Genomic DNA, 24,483 nt, shown 5'->3' with positions numbered 1-24,483 from the left:
TCCTCCAGAGGCTGATGTCCACACCAGGGGGTGGGCCAGGCGGTTGGCTCCGCCCACCGAGGAGTTCACAGCTCTGGAGGCGGGAAGAACCAGGCAGTTGAGCTCAGGGAGAGCTTGAGTAGAGAGATAGAGTGTGGAGTTGGAGGAGTAAACAGCTAAGATGAGTTAAGGAAGTGAAGTGGTAAAGGAGGAGTAAGAAAAGCTGAAGGAAGGTGAAAGGTGACAGAAAGAAAGCCTGAAGTGAGTCCAGCTGTGTGCAGGACGGAGTCAGCAAGGTCAGCAACGGTGGTGATTGTCTGAAGGGGTGACCGTTTGGAAGTTCCTGGAAGGACCGCAGACGGGTAGTGGCCCGGCGGTCTGGAGCAGCGTACCAAAGGACAGTCAGCACCAGGGCAGGGGCCTCTCGGACCCCGGCAAGGCTAGGAGTCGCCAGAATTTGCCAAATCCGTCAGTGAAGGGGACGTAGATCCCCCAACAACCAAGTCCCGATTGAAGGCAACAGCCCAACCAGTGTAGGAGAGACACCGCCACCGCCAGGGCACCAGTTTCTCAGGGCCAGCGCCTGCGGGCAAAGAGTAGAGCTCCTCCGGTCCAGCTTGAAGCCGGGGAGCGGGTTACCGGTGGGAACCCATCGTTACCAACACAGAAACAAAGGTGCAAGGAAAAGGGACATCACCATCACCTACTGGGAGAGCAAGTGCAGCCGTCCGTGGGAACCGTCTTTCCAGCCGTGTGGTTTACCGTAAAACTGTGTCTACGTCTCAGGCTGAGTGAGTACCACAGTGCCGCAAGGCACAGCGCTGCCCCCGCGTCCCTGCGCCCACCAGGCCCTGCATCTCCCATATCATCACTGGGCCCCGGGATCACCAACCCCTACCCACGGAGGGGCAACACAACAACTTGCTGCTACCCATCATCATTCCCGGGACTTCCCATATAGAGCAGCGGTGGTGAAATCACCACAACCGTGGGTGGCGTCACGGACAATAAACAATCCCCACACCCAAAAACCCCTTTCACTCACGGGCGAGGAGTGCCGCTCGAGAACCCCCGGGATCCGGCCCACAGCTCGAGCCACCACTGAGCAGCGGCAGCCGCCGGACCCGAGCAGAAGGGGTGAGCGCGGTGTGCTGACGCCCTCCTCCCCGCCCGCGACACAAGCACCTTGTCAATTAGCCAGCAGGGGACAAGATTCCACATCTTGTCCCACCACTAAGCCCAGATAGAGCGAGACGGAAGCCCAACGCGGAGAATAGGGTTTCTGCAAGTGCCTGCAAAAATCCCAAGAGTCAGATCTCGCGGGCAATAGCTCCCACAGCAAAGACACCGGGAACAGACTTTTCACGTTTTATGCGGACTAGTCAACACACAAGACAAAACACTGCAGTGCAGGAGGAAGGGCCCCTGTCCTGTCAACCGGTGTGTGGGACCCGAGCACACCCCTCCGGAGACTACCGGTGTCCCGCACTTGGTTTACTACTTGGATTTTGAGTGATTTATTTCTACACAGTGAGTTCACCGGTATCACCTGATCCAGCCTGCAAACAGCGCCCCAGCACTCCACCTACACCTGGGCCCCGGGACAACACCTCCCCTACCCGTGTAGGGGATACCATCTTGCTGCCCATCAGCCCCGGGCGTCCTATACCAAGGCAACGGCGGTGTCACCAACAATCACCGCCACTCACAGGTGGCGTCACTGCCAAACTCTTCCGCTGTAAATACCCCCTTTATTACGTTGTGGGCGACGGGCTGCTGCACGAGCCCCGGATCCGGCCGCCACTCAAGCCACAGCCACGATCCCATATCCGAGTGCCTTGGGTAGCTCACCACTGGCCATGACCTGCGCCGCCGCCCGCGACACTCACCTCTTCTGGTTGTCCCCTGTCCCGCCACACAGCTCCCTCCGGCTCTGATCACACACTTTTGCTCACCTCTTCCGGTCGTCTCCTGTCCCGCCACACAGCTCCCTCCGGCTCTGATCACACACTTTTGCTCACCTCTTCCGGTCGTCTCCTGTCCCGCCACGCAGCTCTCTTTGGCTCTGATGACAAACTTTTTGCCCCTCTAGCACCACCATGACATGGCGTGTAGCCTGGTAAGTGCTGGAGTCGCCACAGACCCCCCTAAGAGAGACAGTAAATGGGGGGATTTTCGCAGTGGGACAGGTGAGGCCCGGGATGGGCGAGTGTCATGTTTATTTTTATACTGTAACACTACATTCCCTATATCCTTGGTTTTGAAGAGACCTCGGTGCATAAAAAACATTGTTAAATTTCAAAGTTGATCCGCACCAAATAAACTCGATGCAAATCAAATTTCCTGTCCAAATTTGAGCTTATCTGTCAAATTAGAATTTGACAGATTTGCTTATCTCTAATCAAAATACTCTCCAATGTTTAGTTACACTTTAAGACGCCTGCGCCATTTAATGAATGATTTATGTTCCCTTTTCAATTTCTTTAATGCAACTCTCCAGATACTTTGTATGATGCTTAGTGCTGGAGCATGACAAAAAATATCAAAAGCCAAAACTGGGGTCCTCGCCTCATACCCCTCCCCTCAGGCACTGAGCATAACTAATTCATCAGTTTTATTATTAATTCAATATTTTATTTCATTTTATACTATAAACACAAAATCAAGAAGAAAACAAGGGAAAATCAAAAACAAAAAAATTCAAAAAGTTTTTCCTCTACTTTTGAAAAGTTTCCAGAGTTTCTAATAAAAGGAAACGAGAAATACCACTGTGGCGCCCCTGAGGCTTCCGTCGCCACAGAGACATTGCACCTCACCCAGAGGTGTGATGTCCCATCCTGGGTAAGGAAAGGGGTACATGCCAGTTCCCAGGTAAATCCGCACTACACCCATTGGTAGGCACACACAGGGACAGGGGACTGTGGCAGCAACCCTCGAGGCTGGCTCGCCTTGGAGGGCCGGTAAGTCCCATCCCCGTCCAATTGGGTGGCAGCTTAGCAACTGGGAGGTGGGAGGAGCCACCAGAGAGCAGACAGAGAAAGGAAGGTCAAGTTTGAGGAGTCTGAGAGAGAGGGGAGAAGGAGGAGGAGGTCTGCGGGAGGCAGAGGAGAACGAAGAGTAGTGCTCTAGTCAGTCAGGAGCAAAAGAAGAAAGTGACGCTTCCTGGTGAAGATCCTGGGACTCAGAGGGTCCAGGTGACACCAAGCAGGGAACGAAGGGATTCCAGGGCCACGGATAGCTTTTGAGCTGGTGGCCTGTTCCACAGGAACATCGGTGGAGGGATCAAGCTGCATCCAGGGGACGGTCCCTAGTCACTGGAGGAGGAGAAGTCAACTCCAAAGGTTAACAACCGATGCCGAGGGAATCTGCATGCTCCCCGGACCCCAGCCCACAGCAGAACCTCTAGAAAAGGGGCAAATAACTGACAGGCGAGCCCCCAGCCCGGAGGCTGCAGTGGAGGCCGAGCCAGGTTCAGCCAACAAGGGCAAGGCTAGTGAAGTCAGCTGAGAAGAAACACATAGAGGGGTGCACTGGCATTTACCCCCAGATCTACCCGGGATCGGCGGAGGTCCCTGACAGGGGATTCCCGCACACCAGTGGGCAACCGGACAGCTGCCGTGTCAAATAACCAACTGTGAGTAAACATGTAAACATCTTGAAACTGCAGTCCCTGGTGTTGCCTCTGTTATTTCATCTGCATAGACTTCCATCACACCATAGACTCTCACGAGCACCAACTGTTGCCCCGGGGTACTGCTCCACCTGTGGGGAGCAGTACCACCATAGCTGCCATTCCATCAGCCCCGGAGGCCCCATACAGCAGCGGCGGCTTAATAGCCGCAAACCACAGGTGGCGTCACGAATATAAACTTTACTTTAATCACCCCCAACACTGAAGCCATATTTAATTGACACCCACCAGGGCCACGGAGTCGGGCCCAGCCACCACTGACTACCCCCGGACTAGTCCGGCCCGGCACCGGGTGTCCCATAGCCCTGGGGTGGGCGAGTCAACTTATTATTCCTATACTGCGCCTGCGCTGAGGCTTGTTGACATCCTGACCACCGGTCACTTGACCCTGCAGCCAATCAGTGCGCTAAGAGATCAGGTGACCATCCCAGCGGCAGCACAGGATTCCAGCGGTAAATATTAGATCTTTCTATCACAAGGATCCCTATCCTCCAAGTGGAGGAGGAGTAATCAGGAGTTGGATGGTGATGAGGAGAAAAGAAGTGGCTCATAAGTGGAGAAAGCAGCCTATTTTTCTGATAATATATATTTTGAAGTTATTTTTTTAATAATTGTAAATTAAATTAATAATTATAAATATAAATAAATTTTTAGAATTACACATATGCAAAAGCTGATGAAAGTTCACTGCCCAATTAAGAGATAAACAAAGGGTTAAAACGTGCATAATAGCATTTCTTACAAGTGTTCTGATTTCCATTAATGTACTTTCTAGAAGGAAATCCTTAGTATTTTTACATGCATTAATTTCCTGATAAATATGTATCAGTCATTTACATATTTGTTACATGTTGCAACAATTAATAGGATTCAAAACAAGGAAATATTTGCAGCATTTTTGAGCCGCGTGTATCGGTCGTCAGGGTCCTTATCTGCAGTCAAATACCTTTGCCTCCAATAAATGAACGTCAGGGTTAAATGCTACAAATATGTGAAAAGTCCAACTTTAAAGATTAAGGTTAAAATGCAACTGCATGAAAATAAAAAGATATCGTAGACAAAGAATTCCTGCCGCTGCCACGGTTACCCAGGAAAAAGCAAAACTTACTATAAAGTCCAATGTTCAACCCGCTGAACTTGAGCTACAAGGAATCCATCAGCTGAAGGCAGTGACTTCTCCTTACTATGGGCAAAGGTTCATTCTGCTGTCCTTGGCTCCTACATCTTGTTACCATGGTTAGTTGAATTGAGTAAATATTTTGAAATTCAAATTTGACAGCAACAATATATTTTTCATAAAAATTACGTTTTCGGAGACTCAAATCACAAGTACTTCAAATATCCTGAAAAGATACGGAACATTCCGAGGTCTCCTAAATGTGATGCTACCACTAGGGAGTGCAGGAACTCATGGAGGATGAAGTGCTCCTGAGTGCAGTCTAGAGGAAGCCCACTAGAGGTCACTAGCACCAATGCGGGGATGCAAGAGAGTAGTCAGTAAGTATAGGTCGGTGCCGAGAAGTCACGTCTGTACAGAGGAGCAAGCAAAGCCGGAGTCAGGTGAGAGCAGAGGGTCGGAAAGCCAGGAGGTCACGTCAAGAGCCAGAAGGAAGCAGAGCCGAAGTCAGAGTACAAACCGGGGTCAGAAGCTGAGCAGACAAGTAAGTATAGTATCTACAATGACCTCACTGCCCCACCACCGTGCGGAGCTGCCGCCCCACCACCGTGCGGAGCTGCCGCCCCACCACCGTGCGGAGCTGCCGCCCGACCTACACCCCACCTACTGTCTCCTCCCCAAAATCCTTTAGGATGTAAGCCCGCAAGGGCAGGGCCCTCTTCCCTCTGTGATAGTCTGTCTATTGTAACGTGTATATGTATTCTGTATGTAACCCCCTCATGTACAGCACCATGGAATCAATGGTGCTCTATAAATAAACAATAATAATAATAATAATATAGGGGAGGGAGCAGAGAGGGGATTATAAGTGGAGAGCGGGAACAGAGACGGAAGAAGTAAGACAATACTGGATGGAACAAGGGTCAGGGGGAAAGCGTGTACAGAGACAGGGAAGTAAGAAGAGACTGGATGGAACAGAGGTCAGGGGGAGAGCGAGTACAGAAACAGGGAAATAAGACAAGACTGGACGGAACGGAGGTCAGGGGGAAAGCAGGTACGGAGACAGGGAAGTAAGAAGAGACGGGATGGGGGTCAGGGGGAAAGCAGGTACGGAGACAGGGAAATAAGACAAGACTGGACGGAACGGAGGTCAGGTGAAGAGCAGGTAGGGAGACAGGGAAATGAGGCAAGACTGGATGGAACAGAGGTCAGGGGGAGAACAGGTACGGAGACAGGGAAATAAGACAAGACTGGACGGAATGGAGGTCAGATGAAGAGCAGGTAGGGAGACAGGGAAATAAGACAAGACTGGACGGAATGGAGGTCAGGTGGAGAGCGGGTACGGAGACAGGGAAGTAAGACAAGACTGGACGGAACGGAGGTCAGATGAAGAGCAGGTAGGGAGACAGGGAAATAAGACAAGACTGGACAGAATGGAGGTCAGGTGGAGAGCGGGTACGGAGACAGGGAAGTAAGACAAGACTGGACGGAATAGAGGTCAGAATAGGGAGTACTTGGATGCAGGACAAGATCAGAAACTCATGGGAACCAAGAAGCGCCCACTGCAAAGCAGGAATTATTACCGGCAGAGTTCAGAGAGAAACTACTGTACTCCAATAAAAAGCATGACCCCCGGAACGAGGCCGTACAGAATCGGCTCCTTCCAAATGACTTAACCCCCTGAGGAAACCGACAGAAGGAAAACAAACACATACAGTGCCTCTGCACAAGCAGAGCCATGAGAGAGTCTTGACACTAAGACTGTGTTGCTCTTTCTACATTATTCTACATTATGTCGAATACATTCTACAGAATGTCAAGGTGGACTCAACACACAAGGCTATGGGTAAGCAGGTGGTAATCGTCACACACTATCCGGACAGTTTCTTCAGTGCTTTCTGGCTTACTCTATCTTTATTGCTAGCTGTGACATTCTCTTGCTATCCAGAGTCAAAGCAAAGCAGCTGCTGCATTCCCTGCCTCTGCTTTTATACAGACTCTGAAAGCTCCTGCAAATTCTGTGCTATGCTAAGTGATTTGATCGCTCCAAGACATTATGCAGAAGCTCATGCTGCCGCCCTCAAGGTCCTGTAAGCCTTCTCAGGCTGATGTAATCTTCTTCAATTGGTGAAATACTGGAACTAGAATAAAACCGTGGAAGAAGAATCGAGCTACTGCAGACAAAAAGGAGATCCAATACACTGGATGATGTGAGAGAGGTGTTTTATTTCTACGCATTTCGACGTGAAACCCCATTTCTTCATCAAGAAATCCATCCTTGGTTAATTAGTGGATTTCCTGAAGAAGAAGTTGGGTTTCACTTCAAAACGCATACAAATAAATCCCCTCTCACACACTGTCATGGTAGTCTCCCTGTTTTTGGAGACTGATGACAGCTTTCGGATTGGAGCCTCTCATGTTTATCTGGCTATCCACACTTAAATGTGGTTTTGTTTCTTTTTGCACTGAAATGGTTAATGTCAGTGTTGCTGCTGGCAGCTTCTCTAGCAGTCCCTAGCTGAGTGCTTCAGCTGCAGTAGCTTTGTAGTCACCCTTCAGGTTTAAATAGAGGTGTTACCCAGCAGTCATTGCTGAAGATATAAATCCATTTGTATTCTGGCCCCTTTGGTGGAAGGAGCTGAGTTGGAGCGTTCCAGCAGCCGTACCTTATCCATTTGTGTTGAAGTTTTCCGCTGTTTGTCTCTCCTACCCTTTTGTCTTACTAGTGCAGTTGTGGGTCTAGTGTACCTCACATGTCTCTCACTAGTGAGAGTATCTATAGGGTTTCCCAAGTTCCTGCTCAGTGAAGGTTACAGAGACTGTATAGGGACTGGCTAGGAGAGTAAGGACACCTGCAGGTGAGGTTAGGAGGTGCCCACTAGTGCCAGGGCCCACCGTTTTATTGTGTACCTGGTATTCCCCCGTTGTGTGTGGTTTTTTGATGTTTTTTTTTGTTGTGCTCAGACTCCTTTTGGTCTGAACACGCTTGCCACACTTGAAAGCATGACCAACATCATCCAGTGTATTAGATCTACATTTTGTCTGGAGCAGCAGTTCTTCTTCCATGGTTTTATTCTGCTTCCAATACTCCTCATTTGGCCTTAGGGCACGTGGTTTCTGTGGCAGCTGCCCTACGCCTGTATTAATGGTTTTGTGTCACCCAACCCGCCCCTGCCCCTAAAACTGAAGATTGATAGTTTGCTGTGCAAATAAGTATTGAACACGTCTCTAATTAAACATATTTATAAAGTTGTTATTGAGATGAATTTCACATCAGATGTCAGTAACAACCCATCCAATCCACACAGGCAAAGAAATCAAACCATAGATGCCTAAAAATTAACCCTAGAACACATATCTGGTGCCTCGCAGGCCTGCTAGGCTACTAGGTTACTAGTAAAGATTTCTATGGTTGCGCATTCTAGGGTTAAGTTATGTGTAATAATGAGAAATTACACAGGAGAAAAGTATTTAATACATGCAAAAAGAGAAGCGCAAAAAGCCATGAAAAGTCATAACACCAGCTGAAATTTATCAGGAATTAGAAAGCTTTCCTGCGACTTAGTGAAAAATAATATCATCTGGTTCAACTGATGGCCTATAAAAAGGTGTCTCATTACACAAGAAACATCTCACGATGGGCAAAACAAGTGAGCTGTCTCAAGATCATCGCAACCATATTGTTAAAAAACATATTGATGACATTTGTTACAGAGGAATTTTCTAAATTACTGAAGGTTCCAGTGAGCACTGTTGGGGCCATAATCCAGAAGTGGAAAGAACATAATTTCACCATAAACTGGCCACAAACAGGTGCTCTCCACAAGATTTCGGAAAGAGGAGTGAAAACAATCATCAGAAGAGTTGTCCAAGAGCTAAGGACCACCTGTGAAGATCTACAGAAAGAGCTGGAGTCAACAGGTACAATTGTTTCAAAGAAAACAATAACTAATGTATTCCCCCTCGACGGCTTGTATGCATGCTCCTGTATGCACGCTCATCACGCAAGACTCCACTGGTGAACAAAAAGCAGGTTCAAGGTTTGCTCAACAATAAATAGACAAGTCTGTGAAGTACTGGGAGAATATATTCTGGTCAGATTAGACCAAAATTTAATTCTATGGATGCCATAATACACACCATGTTTGGAGGCCAAAAAGCAAATCAATCTAAAACCACCAACAGTGAAGTGTGGAGGTGGGAACATCATAGTGTGGGGTGGTTTCAGTATACAAAACTGGCAAACTTCATATACTTGAAGGAAGGATAACTTGACAAATGTACCAACACATTCTAGATAAAAATCTGCTGCCATCTACCAGGATGATGAAGATGAAACGAAGGAGGACATTTCAGCAGACAATGATCCCAAACACACGTCCAAGGAGACTACCAACTGGTTTCAGAGAAAGAAATTAAATCTGCTACAATGGCCGAGCCGATCCCCGGAGCTGAATCCAATAGAAAATGTCTGGAAGGAACTGAAGCTCATTGCTCAAAGATATGTGTTATGGGGGAACCGGCAGATTAAGACCAGGGGGTATATATCCCAATCGCCAGTCGGGGCCCACCGTGCTCCAGATGGTAATGGAGCTGCTGGCACCCTGTGGGTTAGGCGGAGACTATAGAGCTGGATGGCTCTGAGGTAACCCAGGGAACCGGTCACGTGTGTAGTGACACATCAGACCGGACGACAACCCAGTTAGCATTTCGGTGGAACTGGCGCAACCCCGACCACGTGTGCAGGGAACACGTCAGGCCGGATGGTGAAAAGGTAGCGTTGACCGAGAAGACCGCTGCGACAGTGCCCTGTCGGCCACGTGTGTCAGACACGACAGGCCGAATGGTCCTTCGATTAGCGTTTCTGGTCACTACTCGAATGGCCACACGTGTAGAGGACATGTCACGCCAAGGGATCACACCAGTAGTGTTGACTGGGAAGCCAAGGAGGACAACAGGTTCACACACCCAATCCTGGAAAACCCTGTTAACTCCATAGGGGTCCTGGGGTATGCTGTCCGTGCGCGTAGGAGGCACAACCGGACAGGTGGCACAACAGGTGCGTTGTCCGTGTGCGTAGAGGGCACTCTCAGACAGGTGACGCAGCAGGTATGCTGTCCGTGTGCATAGGAGGCACAACTGGACAGGTGACGCAGCAGCTGCAGCCCAGTTAACGCCACTGGACTGCTCTAGCACAACAGGAACGGTAGCAAGGAAGCACGGCGCCTGCCCTCATGTGCTGAGCCACGAATCTTGGCGTGACAGGCACCGTTCGCCTAGCCCTACCTACCGCTTCCAGCAAGGCTTATGCCACCATGAATTCTAAGTGAATAAGAGTGAAGACTGCGCACCTCCATGTTGTGTCCAGCCCCTTTTATAACCTAGATCTTTCCCAAACTCAGGTTGGAACCACCAAGGTCCAATAGAAGAGTGCCATATCATCAGCGACGTCACCAGCAGCCTATCCGGAACCGCCACGTCACTGATGACCTCATGGCAGCCACGCCCCAAACACTTCACCAGTCATCGTCTGACGACCAATGGTGAGGTGCCAGATCATAGGGGCGGGCATCTGCGAGCCAGTCCGGAGTGGCCACGCCATCATGACACCTGACACCCTCTGCCCTATCAGGGCCTGCCACCTCACGGACATGCTCAGTGAGGTCCTTACCGGACCTAGCCTCTGATGCACTAAATGCCTGAGCATGCTCAGTAGGCACATCCCAGAACTTAGACACAGCACAAAGCCCAAGTATCTGTGCAAAGAGGCTGTTAGGATTAATTGTGGGAGCATGCTCAGTAGCCTGAACTGAGGACTTAGTCTCAGAAATGACACAATCAGACTGAGCATGCTCACTAGGCAAAACACCGGGCTTAGACTCTGGCTGGGGTAAATCGGCGCGCGCATGTGCACTAGCCGCCTCTCCACACTTAGACGTGGTGGAAGGAGCAGCCAACTGGACAACCCGAGGCACGGCCAAGAACGGCAGCCGGTGCCTGTGCCCAACAGGAACCGCCGCAGGCTGCTTGCGGCTATGGCGGCGCCGGTTCGTAACAATATGAATGAGTGCACCCGAATAGTAAAGTTCAATGTTCGTACTGGACACCTAGTGTCCGGGGCTCGAATTCGAACACAGACTTCTCACGGAAGTCCGTGGTCGAATTGTTGAAAGGCTGCAGCACAGCCAATTAACAAGCTTTCAGCATGGGGAAGATGGCTGTACGCTGCTGGGAACAAGATAGACTTCAACCACAAAAACATTACTCTGATTGATACCACACCAGGGCAATCAGGAAGAGCCAGGCAAAGCTCCAGAATTGGTGCATCTAAAGGACGTGCCACTTCTGTGGTGGCTGTGTGCTGCTATTTTTAGTATGGGAAGGCAAAAATACCCATACGAGCCCCCAGCTGTCTGCTTTACTTTGGTTGGTATAAAAAATAGGGGGCATCTCATGCTGTTTTTGTTTAAATATTTAATTTATTTTCTATCCACATTTGTTTGCAGGGCAGTAGTCTTGCTCAGATCGCCATTCTGCTTCCTTATACAGCCCATTAGTCCTTACAATGACCATTTTAGAGCCAAAAAGTTTGGCTCCTCATTATGAGGTTCGGGGTCCAGGGTCAAGTCTGGATACCGAATCAAACTTTTAACTAAGTTCAACCAAACTTGGCGAAATCAAACTTCCATGGGTCCGCTCATCCCTATTCATAGAAGGAGCCTATGGGACCTTCAGAAAGTGAAGAGTGTTTGTGTGGAAGAATGGGCCAAAATTCCACCTGAGCAATTCAGGTGACTAGTTTCTCCTTACAGGAGGCATCTTTACGCTTCATCACCAACAAAGGCTTTAGTATGAAGTATTAAATACATTTCAGTAAGTGTGTTCAATACTTTTTCTCTCTGGCATTTCTTATTATTAAAATTATGGACAGCTATGGTTCATTCCTTTGCCCGTGTGGAACTGATGGGTTGTTAGTGACATTTGGTGAGAAATTCAAGTCAATATCCCATTTATAGATCAGCAGGGCAGATCAAAGTGTGCAAGCGCAGGAGTGCAATGATGGCCTCTGCGTGGATGATGTAGCATGTGTCATGTACACGGGGTGGGAAGGAGAATGGTACTCGCATAAGATGGAGGAGGCGCCGGACCGAGAGCAGCGACACCCATGGGACTGGACCGCCCCCTACGTGAGTATAATAAAGGTGTTTTTTATGTTATACAGAGCATTCTGGGCTCTTATATACAGTATTCTTGAATGATGTATATAAGAGCTCACTGGTGGTGGCCACAGCTTATAAGGGAAACACTTGGTGACAGGTTGCGTTTATGACACTACAACATATCATGATCTCCTGATATGATCGTGTTTGCTACATACCTGTAGATGGGAGCAGATATAGAATGTCGTGCTACCTATCAGGTGTAGATACACTCGTAACACACCTTGTTGTTATCGCACCAAATGTCCAGGTACTATGACCTTGTATGCGTAGTTCCCTGAGCAATTTGTAGCCCTAAAGTTTGATTTATAGTTTTGTAGGGAAGTACAAGCTAGAAGGAGAGGGAACTATATGATATTAGTGTTAAGCACAACTACCATTAAGGATAGATGATATAACAACAGTGTGTCCCTCCCCCGCCTGTGCTCATGATGTAATAGTCTGTCTCTCCTTGACTGTCCTGTATGTACTACTGGTGGGGGATTGTTTGTTCTTCTCAGCATTGGACTTCTCCAATCCACAACTTGGTAAACAAGAAAGAGCCAGGAGTCTAAAGTCCATTCATGTATCAAGTGTCCAGGCGTAGTTGGACCCTTCTGCCCACCTAAGGGGCTGATCCCAGGAGAGAAGAACAATGAGACCCATGTTAGTTCAGTTAGTTGGATCTCGGCTGGAGAAGGACTAGGATCTATAGCTGAGGCTGGATCCTAGGACCTGTGTATGGACTATTACAGACTGGAGATTAGTGGCCACGTTGGATTGTGTTTTGTTGTTCACCCTGTTGGACTCAAGGAACTCATATAAGGACCATTGCCATATTTTCCCTGGCGTTGGAATACCGGGAGGCGACCCTGGATCTTTTGTTTTGTTGTGGACTCCTTGCAGACTTTAAGGATCTGTATTCATGTTTGGTGCTTTATCTTTGTGGTTCCAATAAAGCCCTTTGGATTGTTCCTTGGCCTGGTGTCCCTCACTGCTCTACCGCATACCCTGTCACATCTGGTTACAAGGTTCCTAAAGAAATATTGCACTAGTGTCAATCCTACTATATCTACACCGGAGATCAAGATTAGAGAACCACACACAATTTCCTAGACGTTGCGGTCATTGTGTTGTCCTATGTGATTATATCCTAACATGGGGAAACTCGCAGGATTTTAAGCTTATTTCATAAATTGAATTTATTGTAAAGCAAATAATAAAAATGTAAATGAGATAAATGAATAAGAATTAGAAAACATTTTCAGATATCTGCAAGTTATTGGTGTTAATCTGGCACCTGGTGCTTATTTCATTAATTATCTGACAAACCCTATGTAACTGGCTCCTAACTTTCTAGTTTCCACTGACTTTGCAAAAATGGTGTGCCGTTCCAAAGTGACTGAAACCCTCCGGCAACAGGTTGTCTCCAGATGAAGGCCAAAGTAATGAGCCTATCAGCCATACCAAGATAAGTTGGTCTTTCCAAGTCTGTGATTTTGAGAAAATTGCATCGTTACAACATAAACTCTTTCAAGTCCTCCAAGAAGGTGGGCATCCTTTTAAGACAAATGCAAGAGAGGACAGGATAATGCGGAGAATCTCCATGGATAATAGTTTCCACACTGTGTCGCGGGCGGGGAGGAGGGTGTCAGCACACCGCGCTCACCCCTTCTGCTCGGGTCCGGCCGCTCAGTGGTGGCTCGAGCCGTAGGCCGGATCCCGGGGGCTTCCTCGAGCGGCACTCCTCGCCCGTGAGTGAAAGGGGGGTTGTTTGGGGTGTTGGGATAATGTCCGTGACGCCACCCACGGTTGTGGTGATGTGTAGCACCACCGCTGCTCAATGCGGGGATCCCGGGGATGGTGATGGGGAGCAGCCAGGTGTTGTGTTGCCCCTCCGTGGGTAGGGGTTGGTGATCCCGGGGCCCGGTGATGGCTTGTAAGGTGCAGGGCCTGGTGGGCGCAGGGACGCGGGGGCAGCGCTGTGCCTTGCGGCACTGTGGTACTCACTCAGCCTGAGACACGGACACAGTTTGTACGGTAAACCAACGGCTGGTAGGACGGTCCCACAGACGGCTGCTTTGCTTCCCAGATAGGTGACGGTGATGTCCCTCTTCCTTGCACCTGTATGTACGGTTGGTTGCGATGGGTCCCCACCGGTAACCCGCTCCCCGGCTTCAAGCTGGGCCGGAGGAGCACTACACTTTGCCCGCAGGCGCTGGCCCTCAGAGACTGGTGCCCTGGCGGTGGCGGTGTCTCTGTTGTACAGGTTGGACTGTTGCCTTCAATCGGGACTTGGTTGTTGGGGGAATCTACGTCCCCGTCACTGACGGATTTGGCAAATTTGGCGACTCCTAGCCTTGCCGGGGTCCGAGAGGCCCCTGCCCTGGTGCTGACTGTCTTTCGGAACACTGCTCCAGACCACCGGGCACACAGCCAACGGGGTCCTTCCAGGAACTTCCAAACGGTCCCCCTCCGGACAGTCACCGCCGTCGCTGACCTTGCTGTTCTGGCCCTACACAAAGCTGGGCTCTCAGGCTTGCACACTCTCTGCTCTGTCACCACTTCTTGCTTTCCTCCTTTTCCACTTTTCTTTCCTTCACTTTCACTTCTCTGCTGTTTACTCTAGCCCTCCCTGGGCTAATCTCCTCACTCCATCTCCCCCTGAGCTCTAACTGCCTGGTACTTCCTGCCTCCAGAGTTGTGAGCTCCTTGGTGGGCGGAGCCAACCGCCTGGCCCACCCCCTGGTGTGCATCATCAGACTCCTGGAGGAAGGCAACAAGGATTTGTGGTTCAGCTTGGATGTGCCTACCTGGGATGTGGGGTGTGGTGGTGTGTGACCTGTGTCCCCTGGCTTGCCCAGGGCGACACAACTGCAGCTGGAATTGCTCGCCAGCTCAGCACTGAACAGGGTAAGCATCTGTCTCGTCATACAGTGTCACAACGTTTAAGAGCATTTGGACTGAAAGCCCACTCTGCAGTGACCAAACCTCTCATCAGCAGAAAGAGTCACAAGGCTAGACTCACCTTTCGTGAGGAGCATGATGTGTGGATAGAGGAGAAGTGTCCACAGGTCATTTTAGGGATGAAAACAAGTTTAATTTATTTGGGTCTGATGGGAAACATTATGTTCATCGACAAACTGGGAGAAGACTGAACCCAAAGTGTGTTAAGAAGTCAGTGAAAGGTGGTGCAGGAAGGGTCATAGTTTGGGGACTGTTTTCTGCAGCAGGAGTTGGACCTTTCATACAGCTACATGGCAGAGTGAATGCAAGTGTGGATCAGAACGTTCTTCACGACACGCGGCTCCTTACTTGTGTACATCACTCAATCAGCAGCAATTTTCATGCAGGACAATGCCCCCTGTCACACAGCAAAACGGGGCAAGCAGCTCCTGGAAACAATGAAATGACCACAGCTCGAGTCCTGATCTAAACTCAATAGAAAACCTCTGGACAATCCTTGGTGACAAAGTTTTGGCCAAGAAACTCACAACAGTCAAAGAACTGTGGAAAAGACTGGAAGAAGAGTGGACCAAAATCCCACCAGAGCAGTGTGAGAGACTAGTGATGTCCTGTGGCTGCAGATGTGCTGGTGTCATTCACAGCGACGGCCGGTGCACGTCCTACTGATTGTGACTGTTGTTACTGCAGAACATTTACTGATCATCTCTCTATACAGTCATTGCTGTTCTCTAATTATCAGCATCAGGTTTTGGGCAAAATAAAGGTTTTATGTTGATAAACTCTGGATCTTTTGTCAAAACCTGCTCTAGTGGCACGGTGCGCCCCTTACACAAAACCGGAGCATGGTCATCAATGTAGATTACATCATTTCGGGAAAAAACAAGTGATCATACATTGTTTTCTGATTTTGAATTCCAGTGTATATACACACACCAATCACATATTACACACTGTACTCATATTATACAAATATAACATACACCAATCACATATTACAAATATACACTGCTCTCATACAGTATTATAGACATACACCACTCACACTTTACACATATGCATCACTAATATATTAAACATTCAGAAGCCCCTATTTACATATTTAAGGAATATTTTACACAGTTTCCATATTAGATGTATACAGTACACAAAGCCCTTACATAGAAGACACAGATCATCTATCATATGTATCGCAATCATATTTTCATTTAGTTTTTTTACTCACAGCTCCAACATCAACGATGAAACAGTCTCCATTGTTAAAACTGGACCAAGTGAAGGGAACTTCTGTAGCTCTGATCACCCTCCTGCCTTTGATGTGTAGCAGTCGCCGAGCAGAGAGATCATTAGTGACCACATGTGTGAACCCGGAGGACACTCCACCAGCCTGAGGAGGAACCCGATCATAGGTTACATACCGAAGATGTGTATAGTTCTACATAGACGGCAGTATTATAGTACTTATATTCGTGTACATAGGGGGCAGTATTATAGTAGTTATATTCTTGTACATAGGAGCAGTATTATAGTAGTTATATTCTTGTACATAGGAGGCAGTATTATAGTAGTTATATTCTTGTACATAGGGAGCAGTATTATAGTAGTTATATTCTTGTACATAGGGGCAGTATTATAGTACTTATATTCTTGAACATAGGGGCAGTATTATAGTACTTATATTCTTGTACATAGAAGACTGTATTATAGTAGTTACCGTATATTATTAGTTATATTCTTGTACATAGGGTCAGTATTATAGTAGTTATATTCTTGTACATAGGAGCAGTATTATAGTAGTTATATTCTTGTACATAGGGGGCAGTATTATTGTAGTTATATTCTTGTACATAGAGGGGCAGTATTATAGTAGTTATATTCTTGTACATAGGAGCAGTATTATAGTAGTTATATTCTTGTACATAGGGGGCAGTATTATAGTAGTTATATTCTTGTACATAGAAGGCTGTATTATAGTAGTTATATTATTGTACATAGGGTCAGTATTATAGTAGTTATATTCTTGTACATAGGGGCAGTATTATAGTAGTTATATTCTTGTACATAGGGGCAGTATTATAGTAGTTATATTGTTGTACATAGGAGCAGTATTATAGTAGTTATATTCATGTATATAGGGGCAGTATTATAGTAGTTATATTCTTGTATATAGGAGCAGTATTATAGTAGTTATATTCTTGTATATAGGAGCAGTATTATAGTAGTTATATTCTTGTACATAGGGGCAGTATTATAGTAGTTATATTCTTGTACATAGGGGCAGTATTATAGTAGTTATATTCTTGTATATAGGGGCAGTATTATAGTAGTTATATTCTTATATATAGGGGGCAGTATTATAGTAGTTATATTCTTGTACATAGGGAGCAGTATTATAGTAGTTATATTCTTGTACATAGGGGCAGTATTATAGTAGTTATATTCTTGTACATAGAGGGGCAGTATTATAGTAGTTATATTCTTGTATATAGGGGCAGTATTATAGTAGTTATATTCTTATATATAGGGGGCAGTATTATAGTAGTTATATTCTTGTACATAGGGAGCAGTATTATAGTAGTTATATTCTTGTACATAGGGGCAGTATTATAGTAGCTATATTCTTGTACATAGGGGCAGTATTATAGTAGTTATATTCTTGTACATAGGAGCAGTATTATAGTAGTTATATTCTTGTACATAGGAGCAGTATTATAGTAGTTATATTCTTGTACATAGGGGCAGTATTATAGTAGCTATATTCTTGTACATAGGGGCAGTATTATAGTGGTTATATTCTTGTACATAGGAGCAGTATTACAGTAGTTATATTCTTGTACATAAATTGTAAATCATGAGGTTTATTGTACCTGATATTTGATACCAGTTTTAAAATAACCTAGAAACGTGTTGGTCTCACAGCCGTGGAGCTCCCGGTATTGCACGGTTCTTCCGTTCAGGTGGTCGTCCATCTGTACAGTAAATATGGCTGCAGCTGTGCTCTCGTCCTGGGTGCACTCACTTCCTACGAGGGTTACATTGTGTTATTACATAGATGCATCTGTGACACCCTGGCTTATCAGGTCGTCGCAGGGTATCATGCAACCTGCCCTTCTGAATGGTATCCACCCTCCTTGGTACGGGTCCTGGTCCTTTGGTGTTGCTAACAGCTTAGCCAATCAAAATCCTAGGAACACTTTGCTCTTTACCTACCAGACACACTATTGTGGGGCCTGAAGGGAATAGGGCCACCAACATGGGGGGTTGGTGAGGGGAAAGTGAGGGCAGTGACAGTTGAGCTTGGGAAGTTGAGCAGTGGAGAGTGAAAAGAGAGGAGATGGAGTGGTGACCCTCGTGAGGAGAGGTCACGGAGCTGGGCTCCTGCAGGACTAGGTGGCAGACGTTGGTCTGGGCCTGGTAGGAGCTGGAACCACGGTCGCAGGGGGTAGTGTCAAGGGGCACGGACTGCCGAGGAAGGCAGCCGGCGGTCTAGAGCTATTTCTGGGCAGGGGCCAGGGCACGATGGGGTACGTGGACCCCAGGCCGGAAAGTAGCTTCACGCGTTCCGGTAATTTACCCGACGGGGGGTGAAGACTTCAAGTGTCATCCACAACCCGCTCCAAAATTGGGGTGCTAGCGCACCGATGGGATAGGACTTTCCCAATACAGTCCAAAGAAATCATACACGTGAACCCTGAGAGCAAGCTCACTCCGTTAGCCACACGGGTGAGCGGGACCCGGAGAGTTTTATACCCATGGGTCCAACAGAGACGAAGGTGCCAAGGACAGGGCCACAGGCTAACAGCAACACCAAGGGCACGGACCCAGCGTGCTCCCTCCAAGCTGCAGTGGTGCTCAGAATTCTGGTTTACAAGCTGTCGGTGTTGTTATTCCCTGGACTGAGTGAGTACATTGAAAACCCCTGTTCTCATCCTCCACGGCACCCAAACACCATCCATCCAATGGGCCCCGGGACACAAACCCCCTACCCATGGAGGCGTTAAACATCAGGCTGCCACACTATCGTCACCGGGCTCCCCAACGGCAGTAGTGGTCCCTCACATTACCACGCACCGTGGGTGGCGTCACGAACGTTCTAGTCCATCTATACATAGCCCCCTTTTATCGAGTGGCCGCACGACCCCCGGGTCCGGAGACCCCTCGAGCCACCGTGGATCCGGATCCGAGCAGCCCGGCTGCTGGCACGGGGGCGGCACACATCATATACACATTATATAAGTATTAGTATCAGGGAAATCTTACAATCTTCTCTCCTGGGGTGACCTACCGTGATCCACTTGCCAAGACCATGTAGCGTTTCCTTTCGTTCAATCTTAACTAATTAGTGTGTTGTCGTATTGGTTCCATAAAAGTGGAATATAAGACCCATGAAGACTTACCCAGCCAGTAATGCAGACTGTAAATCTTATACAGCCCCATCTCCACCGTGTTGAGCACTAGATAGGCATCTCCTATGTAGAAGTTTCCATAGTGCTCCTTGGGGACCTCCGCCAGCTTCAGCTTCTCGATCCTCCAGATCTGAAGGCCACTTTTCTTGCCAGCCTTCTCAAACTCCTTGCGTTTCACATCCATGACTGGTGGATCGCTGTGATCTGCGGCGTCCTGAATCAATGGTATCAGGATGCAGAGTGCACAGGTAATAAACTGGATTATATAGGGAGGAGATTGCCCGTCCAGGCCAATCACAGCCTAATAACGCCATAAACTGAGAGATGCACGTTCACACTTACTACACCTATCACTAAGAAATATCTAGAAAGCAATGAGCATATAAGAGGGAGACTAAAGGGGAAGTCCACCACGGGATCTATAAAAGTCAATAGACAATCATCTTGAATTTTACCTGCAACTATTTAGCAGATGATTAGTTAAACAGATTCTTCTCAGGTCACTGCATTGTTACTGTTTTGCTCCTTATTATTTTGTTAATATTTTGTAAATCCCCCTTTGGCTTTCACCTCTTCTGAATCCTTCTGGGCTCTCCATCAGATTCAAGCATATCTCGACTGAAATCTGATCCCAGGTCTCTTTTCCACGTTCCCAGTGTTGGTGTATACTGGTCATGTCTCTTCTCCACGTTCCCAGTGTTGGTGTATACTGGTCAGGTCTCTTCTCCACGTTCCCAGTGTTGGTGTATACTGGTCAGGTCTCTTCTCCACGTTCCCAGTGTTGGTATATACTGGTCAGGTCTCTTCTCCATGTTCCCAGTGTTGGTGTATACTGGTCAGGTCTCTTCTCCACGTTCCCAGTGTTGGTGTATACTGGTCAGGTCTCTTCTCCACGTTCCCAGTGTTGGAGTATACTGGACAGGTCTCTTCTCCACGTTCCCAGTGTTGGTGTATACTGGTCAGGTCTCTTCTCCACGTTCCCAGTGTTGGTGTATACTGGTCAGGTCTCTTCTCCATGTTCCCAGTGTTGGTGTATACTGGTCAGGTCTCTTCTCCACGTTCCCAGTGTTGGTGTATACTGGTCAGGTCTCTTCTCCACATTCCCAGTGTTGGTGTATACTGGTCATGTCTCTTCTCCACGTTCCCAGTGTTGGTGTATACTGGTCAGGTCTCTTCTCCACGTTCCCAGTGTTGGTGTATACTGGTCAGGTCTCTTCTCCACGTTCCCAGTGTTGGTGTATACTGGTCAGGTCTCTTCTCCACGTTCCCAGTGTTGGTGTATACTGGTCGGCTCACTTGGGTTTGTATACAGTTTTTTATTCACCTCTACCACAAGTGTTGGATTGGGTTGAGGTCTAGGGACTGTGGGGACAGTCCAGCTCCTCTTCTTCATTGTTATAGTCCCATTTCTTCCCGAATCTCGCCGTATGCTTCAGGTCATTGTCCTGCTGGAACACTATGTCATCCTTTCATACCCATAGCACTCAAGTGTATGAAGTAACTTGTCTTGTAGGATCCTCACATATAGCTCAGAATTGAGATCATCGATCCCGGTCAAGTATCTAACAACTTTGGCTGTGAAACACCCCCATATCATCAGGCTTCCTCCTTCAGACTTGACAGTTCCTTCAGTTTCTTGCTCCGTTCGCCCCTTTTTTCCCTTGTTTCTTCCAGACTAATTTTCCCCCCATCAGAGCCGTCTAGTGACTTTCATCTCATCTCTCCAAATCACCCGTTTCCAATCTTCCACTTTTTGTTTTTCTTTGTAATCTTGAGCCTACACTTCTTATGACGATATCGAAAGTGAAGCTTCTTCACCTTTTTTCGAGCCTTCATTCTAGACTTGTGTAACGTGCATCGCTCGGTCTTGCATGGGCGTCTGTGATGTCACTGTTATGAAGCATACCTGCCGGGTGTCACCAGAACTCATAGACCTTGTGATGAGTGACTTGTTGCCTCTGATATTTTGCCTGGACGTCACCTCTTCTGAATGGATGGACGGACTTCATTTTGCATTCTTCCCACTGTCAAGGCCTCACATGATGCAGTTTGGCAATTTTCTCGATTGAGAAGAGATCGCTATCAAGGAGCTGGATGATGCTGTTTTTCTTTTCTTAGGAAATCTTCTTCATGGCGTTCCTCGATTTGAACCAGTGACCTTTCAATTGGGAATCAACCTAATAACACACTGAGCTATTAGAGAATGTGAGAACAGGTTGTAATTTGTAGTATACAGGAAGAAAAAGTGGAGCAAAATAGTAACAATGCAGTGACATGACAGGAATCTGCAGACCTAATCATATGCTAAATACTGGATGCCAGAATTCAGAGGCAGGTTCCTCAGACAGTGACCCCAGGAGATCGTTAATGTTGTTTGCTCTGCACAGGAGATGCGATGTGAAATATTGCAGCATCTTAGAGTGGATGAAGGAGTAGTTTTCTCACACTTCTCTTCTCATCTGCCCTCGCAGTACATGCTCCTTCTCTTGAGTCTCACTACCAGTGGTGGCCTAATGGACCCTCAACATCTTCTCTACTTGTTTCCTCTCGTGCTCATCATACACACTTCTACAGGCGAGCCATCACCTCCGCGTTTCTCATGAAGATCGCCTGGGTACAGATTGTTTCTACCATCATTTTATGCTTCTGAATTTTTTGGCCTTCTCTCTAGATCTCATGGACATGGCACTTGTCACCTCTAGCTTTAGGTGATCTGCTGGTCTCTTTGGTTACGCAGTTCTTTTCCATATAGACTCTATTCTCGCTGCAGTAGATCAATCACTCTTTACTTCTCAAATACTGTGAAGTGGCAATTTTCAATCTAGAGACTATTGGTAGTGCTATGTCCCTCTCTACTCTGGGACAATGTACCACCTCACGAATACTATACATAGTGGCAGTACAGAGATCCAACACGATCATCTGACCCCAAGTTGTGGGCCTATAAAGCCCCTGTGTGCTCTGTGTGTGTCCTATCCATCTATCATGTATTCTGTAGCCTGTCTCACCATCAACAGCATCAACTCATTACATACCCCTAAGCTGCCCTTGGATGGCTCTGGTCAGGCATACTGACCAGAGATAGATCAGTCAGATGACTCCTATGTCACAGCATCTATCTATTTATCCATCCATCCATCCAAACATCAATTCATCCATCCATCCATCCATCTATTTATTCATCTATCCATCCATCCATCTATCAATTCATCTATCCATCCATCCATCCATCTATTTATCCATGTATCCATTTATCCATCCATCTATCAATTCATTCATCCACCCATCCATATATCCATTCATGCACCTATTTATGTATCAGTCCATCCACCTATCCATCTATTTATTCATCCATGTTTTCCTCCATCCATTTATCCATCTATTTTTCCATCCATCCATCCATCCATCTATTTATTTATCCATCCATCGATCTATCAATCCATCCAGCCATTTATCCATCCATTCATCTATCCATCTACTTATCCATCCATCCATTTATCCTACTATCCATCCATCGATCTATCCATCCTTTTATCCATTCATCCATCCATTTATCCATCTAACTATTTATCCATCCATCATCCATTTATTCATCCATCCATCCATCCATCCATTTATCCTTTCTTCCATCCATTTATTTATCCATCCATCTATTTATCCATCCATCCTTCCTCCAACATCCATCCATCCATGTATCCATCTATCTATTTATCTATTCATCCATTTATCCTTTCTTCAATCCATCTATTTATCCATTCATCCATTTATCCATCTATTTATCCATCCATCCATTCATCATCTATTCATCCATCCATCTATTTATCCTTTCTTCCATCCATCCATCCTTCCTCCATGCATCTATTTATCCTTCCATTCATCCATCTATTTATCCATCCATCCATTCATCCATTTATTTATGCATCCATCCATCCATCTATTCATCCATCTATATATCCTTTCTTCCATCCATCTATTCATCCATCCATCTATATATGCTTTCTTCCATTTATCTATTTATCCATGCATCCATTTATTTATCCATCCATCCATCTTCCTGCCAGGCGCCCCGGATCTCCGATGAGAATCACTTTGTACTGCACTGGTGCCTGGTGCCTGGTGCATGACTTTCTACCGCCCTATAGTGACTATAAGCTGTTATATTGGTCACTAAATCAGTTTATTTCTGGTTGCAAGAACCGAGACTACAAAACACGAGATATGGCGCCATTATCGTCCCGTGTACAGCAACATTTCACCGTCATGCGTATGAGCTGAAACGCTGCATCACATTCACCGATAAAGACAATACATTATCTGTAGAATGGGGCAACCCAGATAGTGGGAAACTACAACTCCCAACTGGTGACTTCAACTCTTAACATGGTACTTTGCGAAGGCAAAAAGTATTGTATCACTTTCGGACCTAATAGTAATGAAGTTGGTTTTCTGCCTTTAAACTGCTTTAGTCAATAATTTGGAAGGGATTTTGGGACAGGAAAGGGCTTACATTTTTTTTTTATTAATTCTTCCAAATCTTCTTCAAATGGGGGGAACCATTGGACCCTAGAACTCCAGGAGAATGTATCTTTTTTATATGATTGGATCCACATTTATACATATTGAATAGAATAACTGATATTATGCTGGCCGGGATCTTCCTGGAGTGAAGGCAGAGACAATCAGGTATCTCCTCTGCTTTAAAATGTAGAAAGTGATTGTAATCCGGGATCATTAGGCACAGAGATTGTAACATGATCCTCCTCCTTCCTCTCTCACAGCATGAATTCCATATTGTCATGCAGCTGCATCCCCCTCCTACCCTCTCCTCATTTATACAGAGGCTACAGGAAGCAAAAAATCAAACTATGACAAGAAAGACATTACTTTCCAGTTATAGGATATAATTTAAAATGTCTTATATTGCACTGATTTACTACATTTACTACTAATATATCCAATGTGACGTAACACGAACCCTCAGCTGTCGTGTGCCGCTTACAAAACTGCCGTCTTCCTATGTGGAGTAGGGATCTTGGGACCTGCGAGGCTCCAGGGTAAGGTCTGTTTGACAACAACCTCTGCACCGTCTATAGATACGGCCTTGCTTTTACCTACAGGTTATGTACG

At 46.8% G+C, this 24,483-nt stretch overlaps 1 protein-coding gene across 2 annotated transcripts in view; it reads right to left on the bottom strand.

The window, feature by feature from the left end:
* LOC142244620 (scinderin-like) overlaps window positions 1–19,571 on the bottom strand; it is an 83,013-nt gene extending 63,442 nt beyond the window's left edge. The window contains exons 1-3 of one of the 2 annotated variants that reach the window (XM_075316876.1): window positions 19,344–19,571; window positions 17,818–17,968; window positions 16,176–16,337 (exon numbers count right to left, since the gene is read on the bottom strand). In XM_075316876.1, coding sequence (XP_075172991.1) covers window positions 16,176–16,337; window positions 17,818–17,968; window positions 19,344–19,540 — 510 coding nt within the window. In that variant the 5' untranslated portion in view covers window positions 19,541–19,571. Of the gene's footprint in view, window positions 1–16,175; window positions 16,338–17,817; window positions 17,973–19,343 lie in introns of both variants that reach the window. The other variant, XM_075316877.1, reaches the window with a different exon arrangement.
* Between the last annotated feature and the right edge of the window lie 4,912 nt (window positions 19,572–24,483).

This window comes from Anomaloglossus baeobatrachus, chromosome 6 (assembly GCF_048569485.1).
Source record: "Anomaloglossus baeobatrachus isolate aAnoBae1 chromosome 6, aAnoBae1.hap1, whole genome shotgun sequence".
Classification (NCBI taxonomy): Eukaryota; Metazoa; Chordata; class Amphibia; order Anura; family Aromobatidae; genus Anomaloglossus; species Anomaloglossus baeobatrachus.
The sequence above is the reverse complement of the archived record's forward strand: the minus strand, read 5'-3'. Positions and strand labels throughout refer to the sequence as shown.